The 19372-nt window shown below is 37.7% G+C and overlaps 1 protein-coding gene across 2 annotated transcripts in view; it reads left to right on the plus strand.

Moving 5' to 3' along the window:
* Positions 1-229: 229 nt before the first annotated feature.
* Positions 230-19372, plus strand: part of SPIRE2 (spire type actin nucleation factor 2) — a 1014080-nt gene continuing 994937 nt past the window's right edge. Inside the window, exon 1 of one of the 2 annotated variants that reach the window (XM_044081853.1) lies at positions 230-895. In XM_044081853.1, coding sequence (XP_043937788.1) covers positions 598-895 — 298 coding nt within the window. In that variant the 5' untranslated portion in view covers positions 230-597. The remainder of the gene's footprint in view (positions 896-19372) is intronic. The other variant, XM_044081854.1, reaches the window with a different exon arrangement.

Consider the following 19372-nt stretch of genomic DNA (forward strand, 5'->3'; position numbering starts at 1 on the left):
CAAGAAAACAAGTGCACAAACTATAAAACATCATATATAAGCAGTGGTTTTATAAGCATATACGCATTATTTAAGAATTACCGAAAGTCCTGTTGTCTGATCATATACAGAAAGAACGGTAGAAGGAGTTACCAATCTCCTTCCACACACACGACAGATAATTAAAATAAGGTGCAGTATTACAAAATGTCAAAATGTTGTAGTAACCAGCATAAAAATATATAACAAATCGCTGCGGCGCCTTTAACGAAAGCTGAGATTTATTACTCGGTGGGCTGAACAAAAACCAAGGTGTACCCATGGGAAGGATGCGTTTAGTCGTCTCTCTCCTCCTTCACACATTTTGAAGTAAAGGTAAATCAGTACGCACGCTGCTGTTTAACTTGCAGGATTAATTGCTTTCTCTGTATAAGCTGACTGGTACGGCTCCTTCCCTGCGGTCAGCAAAGCTTTGAGAAACAACCCCTCTGCTGTTATGGAAACGTGAGGGGGCGGAAGGAAACTCGGACTGCAGAGGTCTACAGTAGCGGCTGCCCATTTGCAGAAGGTAGAGGATGGACAGGGCCGCTGCCGCTGCAGGGTGATGGATGTGCTGCCATGGACAGATCGGGCAGTCGTTACAACGACGGTTCCCCTGGAGTGGTTGGGCCGGGCCCAGGTGGCGGGGGGCTGCCAACCAACGAGGAGGAGCTGTCCTTAATTGCGGTGCTGAAGTGTTACGAACAGCCCATCAACGAGGAACAAGCGTGGGCCGTGTGTTTCCAGTGCTGCCGGGGGCTATTGCAGCAGCCAATGGGCGGGGGCGTGCTTCTTCGAGACCCTGAGTCGCTCCTGCTGCACAAGGATGGTTCAGTCACGGTGTGCAGGGAGGCCCGATCCAATGTAAACACAGCAGGTGGGTCACGAAAGTGTGTTTTGCAGCCACCATGCCATAATGGTAGCAAAAAGTTTTAAGTAGCCTCATGGACGTATTTACTTAACATCACCGCAGTATTAATTCTAAGCATCATTTTTGCAGGCGTATTTTCTGTTTGAGGGGAGTGGGGTGCGCCCATAATGTTAAAGCACAGAGTGTCAGCAAAGAATAAATATTATATTCTAAATTACATTTTCTGATGCCGAGTCCATATCTGTTTTCCCGTGTTAGAAGCTATATAAAGCCTTACTATAATCATGAACCAATGTTTAAACTATCCCCGATGATTGCAATGTCCCTGATTTCAGATGTTTGCTGTGCCTCTCGTAAGATTGGAGATTTTCTATGACTATGGTCACCAAATAATGCAAAACGTAAATGCTATCGTTTTTATTCATTAGAATAAATAATATCTAAAAGTCGCCTCTGATTGAGCCGTCGTATTCTTTATTGTCAGCTTTGTCCCTGATTCTTGAGCTAAAAGGTTGAGAGCTATCCTCGTGTCCTTTACGATATTGTCATTTTCCATCTTTGGACTACTTTCTGATCTGTTTAACACTCCCAACATTTATGCGTTCTGACCTAATACCAGTAACCTCCACTACATTTTCACTTGCTTTTCGGTTATCAGTTTATACTTAGATACTCCCGTGTCTCTGCATATTTCTCTTCTGATCCAGTTCTTTTTACTACCTTACCTGGCACACCTTCTCGTTTGCATATAAATTCTGCACTCATATCTTATTTGTAATACATGAACTTTATTCTGTTAGAGATAAATTAGTATCATAAATGCAAGGACAACTTGCATATTAATTGCAAATTTGTCTAACACAGGGCACTGCATCCGTTATTTTACTAATAACCTAGACCCAGCCATGAACCTTTGAACCTTTTGCAACCCATGTCTTTGGCATTCAGTTTTGTTTGATTGCAAAACAAACATAAAAACATAAATGTGGAGCTAAATGCCACATTCGTGTATTTACTTGGGAAAACTAATCAGTGGAGTCATTCAAATAAAACTCGAGAGATTTTCATTGGAAGGGATTTTCTGAGGGTCCCTACTGAAATGAACATACAAGACTGACAGCCATTGCAGATATTCAGCCTTTTATCACTGTTCTCCATATTTCCATTTCACCATTTAAGTGACACTGTTGCAATCTGGCATGTTCTGCTCCCAGTGTCTCTCCCTTTCTCACTAACGTTATCTTACCAACTGACAAACTATTTCCCATTCATAAAAAAAAAAACTTTGGAAAAAAGCTGAAAATTCCCTTCTAACCCATTTTTGATATTTTTTTTATACTTAGGGAATGCCAGAGAAAGAGGAGCACAGGGATGGAAGCGAGACAGCTAGAGAGGGAGACAGACATACAGAAAGACAGGAAAAGAGGGAAAGAATCACAGACATTCCTCTAACAAGCAAACTTGTTTGTCCCTAAAATAGAGAATGGTTTTGTAAATATGCAAAGATGTTGTTCTGTCAGTCCAGTACCATTATAAACTCCTTCCTTGCTTTGGTTTATTGTTGTCCCTGTATAAACCAATAGTAGTTAGTTTTGTAGCCAGTTCTCCCTATTCCTGAATCCTAAAACCTATAAGCAGATTCTTTTTTTCTTTTAGTAATTTTATCTACTGTTTTCCATGTATACTGGAACTTTCTAATTCCATATTTTTACCTTATTATTTTTTTTAATTTAAACATGCCCTGTGCATTTCTGCAGCCATGCCATCCATAACATTTCACTGACATTTTCTCTTGTTTTGGTTCTTCAGATTGACTTTTGAATCATTAATACCACCCTGCTGCTGAGGTACAGACTAGTGTCTAGGCACATTACAGTGAAGAAAGACACTACCATGTTCCACCAAACCTTTTCATAGGTGCTACCAGACCAGGTTCTTTCTGCCTTCCCTTTGGCAGCCTTTTCTAAACTAATCCTTTGCTCATAGCCCTCCTTTTGCCTTTGTGTGCTCAAATTAAATCTCTCTACTTAAGGGTCAAATGGTCACAAGATTATAGCCATTCCATATGTCTTAGCTAGACCTACAGTCCACACTAGCAAAATATTTGAAGTAGATGGTACTGCCTTTACCTAGTAATATAGCTATAATAATTGTAAGAATATAAAACAGACTGTAGTCCAGTAACTTATTCTGTCACTGGACATCACATTGAATGCTGTTAAAGATGCCTTTTCTTGAGCTTTAGAAAGCAGCCATCACAATACCAAGTTTAGAATACCTATTTTCTGAGATAAGTCACTATACTTGAAATAAATTATATGTTTTCATGTACTAGTAATTCTAAAAATAAACCGTAAAGTGCATTTGAGTTTCAGCTTCTTATTTGGCTACCCCTACAGTTCACAAACACACACACACACACACACACACACACACACACACACACACACACACACACACACACACACACACCATACACAGGGATGGGGTATATATTAAATCCCTCATTCATTATTAGGTATGGGGGGGGGGTATTACATGAGGCATAGTGATCTTGCAGTATGCCAGCCATAATGCAGAAATGACTCCTTGTATGTCACCATGCATTTTGAATATCTGTTGTTTGCAGTTGGAGTATGGTGGCACTGGTGTTAAATACAATGGAGTGGTACAGCAAGGAGTTAAACATTTACCTGTTTCAAGCTGGGTATGTAGATCACAAGTATATAGTATTTGTATGAGGCTAATTTATGGCTGTTTTTAATTGTTAGTTGAGTATGTTTCTCAAAGTAAGTCAGCATCTTCACCTTTTCCCTGGCATGTTCCGTTTTACATTTATATTCTATAGGGTATTAACATGAATTCACAGAGAGAAGCATAGTTGTATTTTGTTACTAACCACTCAGTAAAACAAAACGCTTAATTTAACACTGTATGTTTGATTAAATTAGATGGTATGTTAGATATATATATATATATATATATATATATGTACATGCGATTATGTTGATTTTTAGTTAGCAGTTAACCACTAATTGATACTACAAAGAAAGGTCAAATGACTTTCTAAGGTCTGATACAGTTTTGTACTAGTGGGATTTGAATATTTCCCCCAAGGTTATATTTGTGTCAGACCAGAATCTTTCCTTTATAATGTGTTTTGGATTTAATTGCAAACAGAAAACTGGTTACAAATATTGCCTAATACAGTTAACTGACAACCTAACTAAAACTACTTGAAGCAATGCTATGGCAAAGGCGAAGTCTTCCTCTCCTATATATATATATATATATATATATATATATATATGCATCTATATCTATATGGGTCTACTTCATGTGACTGAAAGCTCATATGATCAACAACCATAACACTGACACCAAAACACTGAAAGTTCAAAACACCTAAAGCTCATATAATCGACACTCATAACATTGACACATGAAATCCAAAGCATTATGCCCTTTCCCCACTGTAGCGCAACCCTGGAGTAGGAATAAATAGTTGGGGGGGTGTGGAGGGCACAGCCCCCCACATATGTCATAAATTTTAAAGATACATATAAATACTTTTAATGGTATTGACTATATTCATGTAAATAATGTGGGGGGCTATGATGTCAAATTAGTGTCTTTCATTCTATTATTCTTCAACCTTCGGGTAGGAAGAATTTAATAGGCCATAACTGAATCATCAAGGTATACTCTGAAGTGATAGACATCTGTAAAAATAATTATACATATGAATAAAACATCTCTTGAATATAGTTAGGCTTTCTTGCCTTTTTTCTATCTGCAGTTAGCATCTTACATCAGTACAGTTCTTTTTAAGTTCAAAAATATACAATGCTAAAAACAGAAAAGTATGACTTTTAGTGCATGAAAAACAGGGTGTTTGAATTGGAAGCTAACTTTCTGTCTTTGTAACAGATGTCACTTTTACCAGTGTTGTACCATTTATATTGTATATCTTTCAGTGCACATTCTCAGTGTTACTGCCCTTACACTGTCCTTGTTTCCTGTTCCACAGCATCATCTTCACAAGTAAGTGGTGGTGTAACATATATACATACCCATGCAAATTAACAGTGCATTTACAATATACAGAAAGTCTGCAGACACTTTCTAAGTAAACATTATGACTAGGTAAAGTAGCTCTGTTACTAGTAAAGACCAGCAGAAGAATTTGCTGTTAGTAAATGCCTATGTTGTTGTGCCTTTTGCATACTGATATTTGTATCACAATGTTGCGCCTACAGTTTGAACTGTGTAGCAACATTGTGAATATGTGCTTCTCTTAGTATATTATGAAAATGTTGAGGAATGAAGAACAGAGGTTAGGTAATTCACATGATACATTTAAACCAAGGCCCAATCAACCCGAGCTGGCAGTATATCAGGTGGATGCAAAATATCCCACGACATTTAACAAAAAGAATAGGGGAAGCTTCCTGGTGTCCTGGCCAAATTTCCCCCAGTTAGTATGAATACCACATGGGGTCTTCCCTGAAAAGAAACCACTAGCCTAGTAGGACTATTCCTGGTCAACAAAGTATGAATAAGTAAATACAGTAAGAACAGTGATACTGAGAGTGTGTAGACTGATACACTGTAGTGCGAACGTTATAGAACTAGTAAAAGTAACAATGAGCAACTGTTATACAGTCCTGATCAAGCTGTTTCATTTCATTTCTTTATAGCATGTGATTTTTTTTTTTGCAAAATCCTAATGTCACATTTCCATTTTTTCATTTCATGCTCTATGTCTTCATGGTTTTCATATCTGAGAAAACCAGTGGAAAATGATCGGACGTCTATCTGCCTTCAAACCAGAGATCTTTAATAATCAGTTTCATTATGATTTTGAGTGATGATACAAACACATAAATTTGCATGTGCAGTAGGTAGTATTTTGTATCTGTTTTACAGTTCAAAACCCATCTCACATGAATGATATACACACATGGCTTGTAAAAGTACTACTTATGCAAACTTGCCATTGCTAAAGCTCACAGAGATTGTAATATACTGCATTTAAAATGTTTTGCATTTGTCCTGTTATAGTGTTTGTGAAAAATAAATGATTGCTATAAATAAAGAATCACGGGCTATGTTCCAGCATGGTAATTACATATGGCATTGTGACTGTAAACATGATAGCACAGAAGACCTATGGCTTTATAATCTACAGTGGAAAGCAAATGGGCTGTCTCAATACTCAGTGGTACATCAACATAATGTACACACTAACGTATGCTAACAAAAGTAGAACACCAGTATCCATCAAAATGTGTATTTATTCATCAGTTCAATTTAATATAGCCATTTAGGGATGTACAGTAGGGTAAGAAAAAGTTTTTTGCCATTTTTGTTGAGTTGGTCTTGATGGAGCATAACACATCTCAGCTGTTTCAGACAGCCTTTAGTGCTAGAATGAGTTCCAGAGTCGCCACAACCCAGAAGGGGATAAAGTCTGTACTGGAAAATAAATGAAAGAATGAACTGAAGTAGTGAAAGCTGTCTGAAGTTCACCATATTATTGTTAAATGTGGTTAAAAGCCAGGGAGCTTAAGTGTATCTGGGGAACTGCCAGAAAAGATAACCCTCCCTATTTTGTGTGTGTGTGTGTGTGTGTGTGGGGGGGGGGGGGTCCAAGAAGTGCCAAAGCTGTCTTATCTGTTTTTAAGCAGCCTAACAAATTAAGAAGTGTGCCCTGCTATATCCTAACTGTGACATGATACCCATTTCCATGGCAAACTTCAGAGCTGTTATACTGCAGATTAAGCTGTTAGGACACTTGTCTTCTTATCAGCGAATGGGATTTTTATAATTCAATTAAATGTATATGTCTTTTTAAATGTTCAGTAGCCTTTGATATGGTGTTCCAAAGTTGCATTCTAAGAGTTTGCTAGACACTTTCAAAATATTCTTCCATCTTCTTGACTTATACATAGGAAAATCATTTAGTGACATGTTCTATCATGGTAGGCATTTTGGCTTATTATTTTTTATAGATTGCACATTTAAATCTGCTATGTGCCTTGTTCTAGGCAGCAGTATCGCATTTCAGAATTTGTGAAAGCTGGACATTAATGGGCAAGGTAATACATTACAAATGTTTGACTGTAGGAAATCTTAGCTGTAGTTGTATCACCACAGAGCTGTAATATTACTCATTGTAATGTTACCCTGTAGAAACATAGATATGAAAAAGCATATATCAAAATGAGCTATTCTGTAAAAAGAATATACATACATATATGTAAAACACAATAGAAGATACTCTGTTTTTCACATATTTATTTATGCACACAATAGCCCTCACACAGTTCATTCTTCGCTAGTGTAACCTCCCACTTGTTCCAAGCTCTCATTTTCTGTGTTTCTGCACACAGAAGCAATATAGCATAATCAGTAAACATTAGTGATGCATGCTTCCAGGAGACAAATTGTGTACATCTGGTGTCCTTTTCTTGTCCTGTATCACCCACTTCATTGTTCAATTCAGCTATGATATTTTTGTTTATTTTATCATCTAATATTCTTGTCTGAGCTATGTCTATATAAAACACTGACAATTTTTCTGAACAGTTGATGTGAATCAAAGTCAAAAATGTTGGGCACTGACAAGTTTGAACAGCTGACTTCTAATTGATTACCAAACGGAAATGTCCTCACCCTAATATCACATAAACAAGAGCTGCAAGGTTGCCAGCCTTATTTTAATCACTTCTAGTCCTTTAGAGGAGATTCATTTTTCGCAAGTCAGGTATAGTAGGTCTGAGCTTTTCATGACATTGTGAAACATACCACAGGACTTTGTTATTGTTATGAAATATTTTTAAGGTATGAAAAGAAAAAAAAAATTCAGGTTATGCATCACTAAAAATAACCCATTTTTCTTCATTAAGGACTGATCATAGAAGTATGCAAAGTGTACTAAGCATGAAATGGATTGTGGAAGACTGGTTAATCATATACAATTCATATTTTCCCTTTAAGATGTTAATACTAGTATAATTTACAACTGTAGTATTTAGTTGCATTATAAGATGTTATTCATACACAATTAGACAAAACAATTCCTTATTTTGTGTGTCTGAGACGTGAGTATGTAGCACTTTTATCACAGCTCAGTCTTGTGTGTCTGGTACTAATTTCATTATTCCCTTTGGCTCTTTATGTAGTATTTTAGCCTGCCTATCTTGGTACAATAATACTGGGTTAGTGCTGCAGCACCAGAACACTAATGAGGTACTGGTTTAGAAGTAAGACAGAAGGGTAATACTGAGACCTGGATTGGTAGGCTACTGAAATGTTAGTAGGACCCCACTGTTGATAAGACTCAGCACCCAAATGGACCATCACTAGGTGAATAAGTAATTATTACAATTTTGCTGAACTTTGTCAAACATATTTAATTCATTATTACATTTTAGAATATAAAACATTTCAAACAGAGCTCATAATAATTGAAAACTTGTATCTTTACTGTGAAATTTGGAATGAATATCAATTATAACTAGTTACAGAGCATTCATCTGTGTGTATGTGTTGCTTAATATAATATTAGTTATGCACACAGATGTTAAATTTCCCATGCTTAGTTGTGTTAAGAAAGTAATTATGCATTTAAATTCACTGGTGCTGAAGAGTAGAACTCAAATGTAAATTAAATGAATGGGAATAAAAAGTTGATTCATCTCAGAAGGCAGTTAATTTTTAACAATGATTGGCTTAGGAGGCAGTCATAATTGGATTTCTTTCAGAGCTACATGTAGTGGCCTAAAACATTCTTGTGGAGCATAACGCCACTATTTAAAATTGTTGCTAGGACACAGGCCTGTGCACCTTGGCAGAACACTGGGCAAGCATTCCATAAAATATCTGAGTATCTGTGTACCTAATATATGTATCTGAGTTTGTATATACATATACACATTGTGTGGTTATATGTCTATCTGTGTAAATTACATTTATGTCTGTAATGGTTGTAGACTTGAATGGCAGTGCTGTTTACCTGACAAATATAGGCTGATTGCTTCAGAGTCCCTTAAGTCAGGATGAGTCATTACAAATTATGTTAGTGTGCAACAACTCAGCACCATTTCTTAAATAAATACTTGCATTTCCTGGTAACTTTCCATTTAGTTATGACAGCTGGTAGCTTGTTGATCGCCAATGAACAAGTGAGTCACCTCTAAAAACTTATTATTTTACTGATCCCCCCAAGCAAAGGCATTTCCTTTCACAAATTCCCTGCAGAAATGAGGACACTGTAATCAGAAAGCACCAAAACAACTAAAATTGTCACAGACAAATCTAGTCCTAGTTGAAGATATATAGGTGTTCACTCAGCATTATAGTACAGTGTGTCACTTTATTATTGCTTCAACCATTCTCGCTGTTAGGTTGGGATGGAGCGGTATCAAAGGCCTCATTAGTGGGTCAGACAGTGTACATTAGGGCTGATGGATGGTCAGTAATGGCCTATGGGCGTATGGGTCTGACAGATACTAGGTTTGTAGACTGCTGATGTCCCTGGTTTTGAATGGCAGGAATGTTGTGCACTGCACTGCATTATGACAGATACTGTAGTAACCCCCCTGCAGGCTGTGCCATTGGGTTATTTGTTTTGTTTAATGTGGACAGGGCAGTATTTAAGCTTATATGTGGAGATAATGCTGGCAAGATGAGTGATGTTTTAAGGGAACAGCAAAAAATGTCTCGGTGTGGAAACTGCTGGAGAAAATACTCTGAGAAGGGAAAACCCCAACAGTCAATTTAGTAGGGGAGAAAAAACCTGGAGGACAGCTGTATTACAGTCATCTGAAGTGGATAAAAATCAGGAAAATAACTTTGTGTCTGAATGAGGACAACTCAGGTAAACAAGTTAGTTTCCATTAGCCAGACTGGAATAAGTCTTGTATAACTCACTAACAACTATTTAAGTTGTAGAAAAGCAAATGCAAGTGGAGGAAGCTGCTTCAGTACCTCTGTAAATGAGAAGTGAGGATTACACAGTGAAACAAGTCTGTATCTCCAAACAGAGAGAAAAATCACTGTGGAAAACATGTTGACAAGGTTGAAAAGGCAGTATTTTCTGTATAAGTAGGGAGAAAGCTAAGGGGATAGTTCCAGATGTTGTCTAAATAGGGTCAGAAAGGACAGCAACTTCAATTTCTTCACTGGGAAGTAGATAGGGGAAATAACTATGACTGGCCATACTGGGAACGGTCAGGTATACAGTACTGTCCCAGCAGAACTGGAATGTAAAGTTAAATGAGGAACAGACTCTAGGTATTATATTACTGAATGAAGAGTGTGGGAATGTTGCTAACATTTGTCCTATGCACTGGATGGTTGGTTCTTTACAGCCCTTCCCTTTCTGAGGCTGCTTTATACCTGAGTATGTCTGTGTTTTATTACATATTAGTAGTATACTTAAAGTTATGTTTGTTTTTTGTTTTTATATATATATATATAAATGTTTATGCCATTCAGTCATGACAGCAACAAGTGTAGGTCACCACTCACATTCATTTTAGATTCTCTCTTTCTGTCATGTGGTTTAATTAAAAAATATCGGAAATCAAAAGTATCCTTGGCCTTCTTTATATTTCTTTGCTTTCTGTAAAAATCAGTGCATTTGTGGCCAAAGAATGTTGTAGAGGCATAGTACCTAGAGACAGAAGGATTAAGGGATTCAGTTTTTGAAGCAGTTCCTTATCCTCACCATAGTAATGTCATCTGCTGCATTTTGTTTTTGTCTTAATTTAAAAATAATATCATGTTTGACTTTATAATTTTTGTGGCTTCATACAATGCTGTGGTGGAGTTAAGTCTTATACGTACTCCATTAAAATACAGGACTTGTATTAGTTCATCCAGAGAAACATTCCCTATTCTATATTTTTAAGTAGAGTAGTTTGCTGAATGACATAATGGACCTGCTTTGGTTAGATGTAAAATGTTTTGGGTTTGTTAAAGGGACAATGTCTGAATGACTGACAGTGTATTTTGCTTACGTTGACTGTGTTAAGGATCGGAGCATCATTCCAATGCTACATAAGGAAATAACCAACAAAATAAATGAATTGAATGATAATCCATACATAATTCAGTAGGTAGGAAAGAACAAGTGAGGATAATAGATTAACTTTTCATCCCAAAAGAGGGTAACATGATGTCTCACAGGTCTTTGTACTGGAGCCACTTCTTTTTGGACTGTTCTTAAATGCAAATGTGGGAAATGGGCTATGCAGAACCAAATATTTTGATGAGTGCAAACTGACTATTGACTAAAATAATTGCTTCAACAAAAGATACTGAATTTCTCCAAGATATTTTTAAGAATGTACAACTGGTGCAGTGGGAATAATATTACCTTTAATATCAGTAAATGTAGCAGTATTAGACTTGACAAAGTGAGATAAATTATTCCAAAATAAAAGGTCAATTTATAAAGAAAAACAAAAAAAATCATTTAAGATTGAGGGAAGATGGAAGACCACAATTTAAACTCTAACCAGTGTGTGTCTACTAAAGTTTGCAAATCATATTCTGTAGTACATCCAATTCTAAAGGACATGACTAGTCACCCCATGGAGATCAATGCATCATTTTATACCTTGTAGCTTACTGACACAATGTTGTTTTGTAACCTGTGAACAAGCTATTTGATAGAAGTTAGCAAAGTATAATGATCCATGTAAGAAAAAAAAACATGGATGAAAAGCTTGGCTTCAGGAACTGCCACAATAATTTGTACCTGACCCATAAGAAAATGTCTCATCTGCAATTGCCAGAAGTTCTGTGTGTAGAATGCTCCACTGGTGGACCAATGCTTGATCAGGTAACTTAATGCCAAAAATAAATATCTGTAATTGGGAAAAAGATACATTACAAAATAGTTTTAAGGTTATGGAATAAGATTCCATTTTCAATTAGGAAAAAAAGATCATTATTGACTTCCTTCAAAATCAGCCTTGGTTTGTAGACAGGAGATAGAGAATAATATATGGTATTTCAGCAATCAAGCTTTTTGAAGGACAGTTAACTTTGTAAGCCTGGGCATTAGATTTATGAATACACATACACATATACACTATAAATTCGTCAACAACAAAACAGTCTGGAACTGCTGCTGTGAGTTCTACCTGACTGGTGATTAAATATCATGACGGGCCCTGCTGCTGACAGACCTTACTCCCCTGAGTGTTAACTAAACATGGAGTCCCAGTGATACCATAAGTATATACCTGAAGAAGTCCACTTTTTGTGGATGAAAGCGCTTAATGTCTTTATTACTTTCTACGGTCTAGTAAAAGAAGTTTGTTACTTTTTATTTCGGTTTTCATTTATCGTGCATCCATTTGGTGATACCAGCCCACTTGTGCCGCTGTTCTGTTGTCGTATGCTGGCTTTGGTTGTCTTGATACCATAAGTAGTTGTTCCTTTATTAATTTGCTGTGGAAGAAAACATTTAAAAAACATTTGCAGTATGGTTGTGTCTTTCTTATCTTGACTGATTCTTGAACTACTTTGAAATATTACCTTCTACAATTTCTCTAATTGTTCTTTGCTCTTTTTAAGCCTTGAAATTCTGCAGAGATGTGTTTGGTGGAAGGCAGACATTCATTGCAAAATCAGTAACTTTTTATCCTACTTGTATTTTTTTGCTTATTTGTTGATCACTATATACTGGCATTCTGGTTAGCTGCCCTAAACTCTAGGACAAGATCTTCTCTACATAAGTCTTTCTCCAGCATTTGTATTTTACTTCCTGTGATTGTACACTTACGTATAGTTTTATTTGTGCATTATTTCACTTGATGTAAGGCTTTCTGTGACTGTAATCCTCTCTATATTTGTATTGTAATCCTGACTGTATTTATATTGCCATTGCCACAGTGACCTGGTCGTGGCTGAAAAGAGTCCTTGGACCAGTTCACTGACCTGGTTAACAGATGAAAATAAGCGCCTGTATGTTCAAATATTATGAAATCGAGAAACACTTTGCAATATCATAACATTAGAACAGTACTTGTGCACAGGTTCCCAAACTGGGGAAATTCAGAGTGGGAAGCTTTATTTTTAAAGTGACCTCCAAAATTTTCTGTTGTGGTATGTACCTTACATAACTGTGTCTTCTTTCAGGAGAGGTGTTGTAAAAGTACATCATTACAGTTAGGTAGAATCTCAGGCTGCATGCTTGGTTACTTCTAATTGAGTACTGTTACAGATTACAGTGTAGTTCAAAGGTTCCTTCACTGTCCTTTCTGTAGATTGTGCATCCAGCTTGTAGTGTTTGGTAGATATTTGGGAAATTGTCCCTTTGGCAGCTTTAAAGTATGTTGCTCAGAAACATTTCTAATATACTGTAAGCTACTGAAGTTGCTGGCATCCTAGTGGAATGTGCTCTTACAGTGCCATGCAAACATTTTCTGCATGTTTTGTGCTAAAGACGATACTATGGTTCAGTCACTAATTCTAGTAAATGTGCTTCTTCTTTCTTAAAAGAAACAAACGGTAGCTTAGCAGTCTGTGCACATCTATCACATGCAGGGGATACTTCTCATTTTGATAGTTTGCATGGAAAATGGGAAGTTGGACTTTTTTTTGAAGAGAAATTGCTGAGGCTATGTTAGACATGAGAGATGTTATGAAAGACAGTGTAGGGTGGCTTGCACATCAATTCTGAAATCATTCTGCCTCAGTCAACTGCCTGAAATGCAGGTAGTATTTGTTTTCTGACCACGAATGAAATCTTAGCAAGTACATATGAGTCTTCTTAAAGTCTGGTGCAGATCAATTCTGAAATCATTCTGCCTCAGTCAACTGCCTGAAATGCAGGTAGTATTTGTTTTCTGACCACGAATGAAATCTTAGCAAGTACATATGAGTCTTCTTGGAGACTTTAGATAAAGAACATTGTTTAGGTAGGCTTTCTTGGATTGATTTGCTGTTGTCTGATAAAAGTCTGGTACAAATGCAGAGACCTGCACTTTTTTGGAGGAGTATGATAAACTGTAGTGTATATTAGTTCACTAAAAGTGTATTTCAGTGAACAACTAATCACTGACCCCTAATCAATGAAACTCGCTTCCACGATTCACTGAATTTACCAAGGGTAAAGAAGTAGTTGGCCAAATACACAACTTTGCCCTTTTCTCCACTGTAGTGCAATCTCGGAGGTGGTATATGTAATTAAGGGGGTGTGGGGGTGGAGCCCCCCACTTGGGTGGGTTCGATTTAGTGAGGTGTTCATCCATTGTGCTACAGGGCAAATATTTTGTTGCCATTGGTAAATTCAGCAAATTATGGAAGTGATTTTCACTGATTAGGGGTCGATGATTAGGTGTTCACTGAAATACACTTTCGGCAAACTAATATAGGTTCATAGGTTCATAGGTTCATACTAGGCTATCTGCCCAAGGGCATTTATAAGCCTAGCCCATAGTTATGTGGCTTTCGCCACCCCTTTAGTTTGAATAAAAACTATGCCTATCATTTTGCTGTGCCTCTGTCAAGCAGTGACATTGAAGTAATCCCTGGGGTATATCTGCGATCTCCCATCCATTGGTCAAGATTCCTCTTGAACAAGGCCAGCGAGGTGCTCTGCCTCACATGTACCAGGATTTTGTTCCACAGCACAGGGAGTCTCTGGGTGATGAATCTGTCCCTCCAGCACGCTCTATTTATAACCGTGTCAAGGTTTAAGTCTCCCGCCTTGTGGTTCTGAGGATCTAGATTTTTGAGGTGAAGCATATTCATCAAATCTGGGTTTGACATGGCCTTATATGTCAGGCACAGGTCACCTCTGAGCAAGCGGTATGAGACTGAATAGAGCTGGAGTTCTTTCAGTCGGGCAGCATAAGACATATTTTTGAGACCCTTTATCCTTTTGGTGAGGAACTTTGGGGCCTTTCAAGCTGCAGCAGGTGTCTGGTCAGATACATTCGAACGGGAATTGTACTCAATCATAGGTCTAATGAGTGGTGAGTACAGGGGACGATGACCTCCCTTGATCTAGATGTGAATCCCTTCATGATCAGGTGGGCGATATAGAAGGTTTTCCTAACTACTTTAGCAACATGAGTGTCAAACGAAGGCTACTGTCAACCTGGGTCCCCAGATCCCTGATGACTTTTTCTGTGCTCAGTGGATTGCCACCTATATGGTAGCTAGGGGTAACCTTGTTTTTCCCAAGGGTATGACTATGCATTTTTTGGCGTTTAACTTCAGGCTATGGCTCTGGCACCAGTTATCCATTTCTGTGAGGCCCTTCTGGAGGATATCTGTGTCAGATGTGTTTTCGACTATGGTGCCCAGTTTGCAGTCATCTGCAAACTTTGTCAGCCATAACCCTCCTGTGTTTGCTTGTACTTCAGAAAAGTAGATGCCGAACAAGAGTGGACCCAGGACTGAGCCCTGTGGGACACCACTTGTGACAGGCTTTGAGTCTGACATGGCTCCAGCAACTCTGACCCTGTGGGTTCTGTCACTTAGCCAGTTTGCAACCCATCTTGTGATGTATGGGTTTACATTCAAGCTGATGAGTTTTTCGATGATACCTGAGTGGGGTATTGTGTCGAAGGCCTTTGCCAGGTCGAGGTAGGCTGTATGGACTGCCTTTCCCTCATCAATGGCCTAAGACCCAATAAACTGTATTCATATAGTTTAAGTAATGCATGCTTCTTGGAATTTGATGATTCATGTGTTCTAAGCCGCTTTATTGCTGTCTAAGATACACATTTCTGTTTCTGTAAGCCAACATTCCTTTTGGAAAGTCTTCTTGCTTCCTGTAGGGTATTTAGGATTTGGTCAACAAAGGAATCACTATCCAGCCCAGGAGAGTCATTGTTTTGAGGCTGGGATGCAGATCTTCACTGTAATGCAGAGTTAATAAGCATTCACATAGAGGAAAGGTCTGCAAAGGAGGAGGGGATAGCTTCATCAGTAGAGAGTACCACATCTGTATAAAACAGGAGACAGGAGACAGCTATGTGCTTTGCTTTGTCGTCTCTCACTTTGGAAAGCACTTTCTGAATGAAAGAGAAAAGTTGGAAGGCATAAGGTTTGAGTTCATGGGAATAATACAGTACCTGTTCTCCAAAATGCCTGAACAAAAACTTTGGGTTTGATTGTTGAAAACTGGGTGAACGGGTCAACTTCTGTTGTTCCCCATATTTGTTCAGTGTTCTGTAAAGTTTATTTCATGAAGCAAGAGTTGTTTGTCTTCTGATAGAATCTATTTGTTCTGTAATCCAGGGAGATAAGCTGAAAACAGGTGAAAAATCATGCTGGATGGCCCAATGCCAAATGAAAAGTGTCTCGTGCAAAGATGGAAATATTTGGTTCACCCTTGCTTATTGATGTACTAAATAATTGTGTTGATGTCTGCATTAATTTGAAGGTGACCCAAAGGAAGTTTTTCTAAAAGCCTGTTAAGGCACTGTAAGCTGCTTTTATTTCCTCCAGGTTGGTGAGGAGATGTATACCATTGAGCCTGTTTGCTTTCCATTAAAGATTGTTGAAGTCAATTTCCTTAGTATAATCAAAAACAGCGTGTTGTAAGCTGCTGTGTTACTGAAATGGAATAAAAGGCATCCTCTTGTATAAGATGGAAGGGTCCATTTACCATAAATGTTCATTCTTTATACACTGAGGAAGTTGAATGAAGAGCCTAGTATCTGCTACTAAGTATTCCTGAGGGTTCACAGCAGTATTCCTGTCTAGAGCTATGCATGCGAAACTAGCAGGGTGCAAGACGGTGTCTGCCTCAGGGTCCATAGTTCTTTACTCTTAACTGTCTGCTGTTAAGCAAAACTGTTTAATACATTCTGAATTTGTAGCTGTTTTTTTTGAGAAGTGAATATCTTTAAATGTGCAGCGTCTATGAAAGCTCCTCAAAGGTTTACTGTGGCTGCAGGGATTGTGGATGAATTCTTGTAGTTTTATTGTCATCCACATTGAATGTATCAGTGAAACTCATACATATGTAGTAACATTCCTAATGACTGGTTTGTCAGCAGGCATCTATTTATACAAATAAATGTATTTATGGTGTACTTTCGGAAATGTGCAAACATTGGAATTAGACAACGGATAAATAGTCTTATGAGTTGTGAATAACTTAAGGGAAGGAAGGTGATGTAAAAGAAAAGCAGGTTCTTGGTACAAAAGGACCAGAAATGTATGTTTAAAATGAAGCAACTGATAAGTGACTAACTAGTGACGGAGGGGTAGGAATGGGGAATAGAAGCTAAAGACTAAGTAAATGAGAGTACTAATGCAGTACTGGATGAAGAAAAGGAATATCGATTGAACTGGGTACATATAGATGCAAGTTAAATAAATGGGATCCATAGTAATGTAGCATTTTACTGTAGTATGATGCTATGATGTCATTTGAACACTTTGCTGGTTTGGATGAGACAGTGGCAGACTGTTAAAGTGTATCAATCTAGCAACTCCTGTCCAGTTTTAGTATTTACTCTGTTTCAGGCTGATTGTGAACTTTAGCTTTGGATAGTTTCCTGCTGCTTGGTTCTTTATATTGCAGGATATCTAGTTTCAGATTTTTGAGGCAGAGTTACAGAAAATGACATCACTTAAAGTACTCTGCTTTCTAAAGGAGTTAATCATTGTTGAATGAGATTTTAATCCCCTGCCGTGGTTATGCCGTATTAAATGTTTAGTTGTGGTCTGAATGTCTCCTATAGGAACTTGAAAGCAAAGCTTAGTTGCATGTAGTGCCAATGATTCATACATTTTACCCACTTTAAGTTATTAAAAGCTATGCAGTTATGTTACATAGAAGATAGGGTCATAGGTATTTGGTTGACTTTGTTGTTATTTACTGATTTAATTCTGGTTTCAGTGTTTAGATGGGCTGGTGAACAGGACTGCAATGTAAACATTTTGGAGAATATTAGTGCATAAGTAAGTTCGATTCTTGTGGAAGGTGACAAGAAGATTTTGATTCTCTATAAATGCCTCTTAGCCTGATTGCATTTTTAATTGTTGAGCGGTTATGTTTGTCCGTAAATAGCAACTCATTAGGTATGACTCCCCAAATATTTGACAAGCTGTGCTTGTTCAGCAGGAGACCCATCAGTACAGAAGATGCACAGTTTTGGTGATTTTAGACAATTTATGCTGAGGGCTGCAGGCAATAGTGCATTTTTGTCTTGGATACATTTAGGGCTAACTCTGAGAATTGTGACTAAGATTCTTGTTTGGAAAAACGTACTCAAAGTTTTTGTTCTGGATGGAATGGGGTACCTCCTTGGCACATGGCAGAATTTTCTGCATATTGGAGAAGATTTAGACTGTCAAAGCCAGTGTTCATCTGATTTTCAAAAGTGGAAAAAAAGAACAGGCTGTAATATAAATCCCAGATGGATATCTTTTGTGAGATAATGTGAATCAGGGTGAATGTGTTTACATTTAATTTTGTAATATAGCTTAAAATGATGTCAAGCCTAGCACATTAAGTGTTAATGATGTCAAACCTAGGACCTTAAGTGTTTTAGAAAATGGGTTTTGAGGGTTAGTATCAAATAACATAAAATAAGAAATATGGCTGCCCTGACCTACCCTCTGTTTAGGCATGCCCAGATGAGCTTGCAAAGTGAGAAAAATACAGTCCTAATAACCTTTCTAGAATCCTTGGTGAGACTGAAAGATAATAATGAAAAGGGGGTTTAATATAGAGGGAGGCCTAACTTTAGATATCCCACAAGAGGCACCTTGTTTGTGCTGCAGAAAAAAAAAGCTTATTTCTATATCTTAGTCTGCCTCTATTCCTTTCTCTCCATATAAAATGAAATGGGACCAAATTCTTGGAAAAACAGAACCCTCTTTCCCAATTTATCCACATTCCTATACATGCACCTTTTGTATAGCCCCCCACTTCATTTTCCCTTTTCCCTGCTTTTCTGCATACCCTTTTCTTTTAGTTTTATGCATCAAATATTGTCCGTATGTGTGAATATGTGGACATTACAGCCATGCAGCCACAAACACTAAATGGCTACTTAGCTTTCTGCTGCACTTGGCACCATCCTTCTGAGGGATGCGTGAGTATGTGCAGCCCAGCCAACACAAGCACTGCTTTATACTGGGATATGTTTGTCTGAGTTCACATTTTCTCTTCTCACAAGAGTGAACAATGTAGCACTTGACCACTGTCTGAATTATGCCATCTGCTTCTGTGTATGACCATCATTGCATGGTTACTTCTACTGGCACAGTTTCACTACATGGACAGGTGTACTTGCATAGTTGTTTTATAGCTTATTTAAGAATCCCAAATCTCTGCTAGGTCATTGAAGCACTATATGTCTTCATTTGTTTATTTCATGTATTCCTGTGTTGCTATTACTAGCTGTTGACTGCAAAGGCTTGTACATTGAAGAGCAGTGTATCTCTGTGGAACATGACCAGTACATTTATTACTGAATAAAGAGCTATTGT

The sequence above is a fragment of the Protopterus annectens genome, chromosome 8.part1 (genome assembly GCF_019279795.1).
Source record: "Protopterus annectens isolate FY-2018-M chromosome 8.part1, PAN1.0, whole genome shotgun sequence".
Classification (NCBI taxonomy): domain Eukaryota; kingdom Metazoa; phylum Chordata; order Ceratodontiformes; family Protopteridae; genus Protopterus; species Protopterus annectens.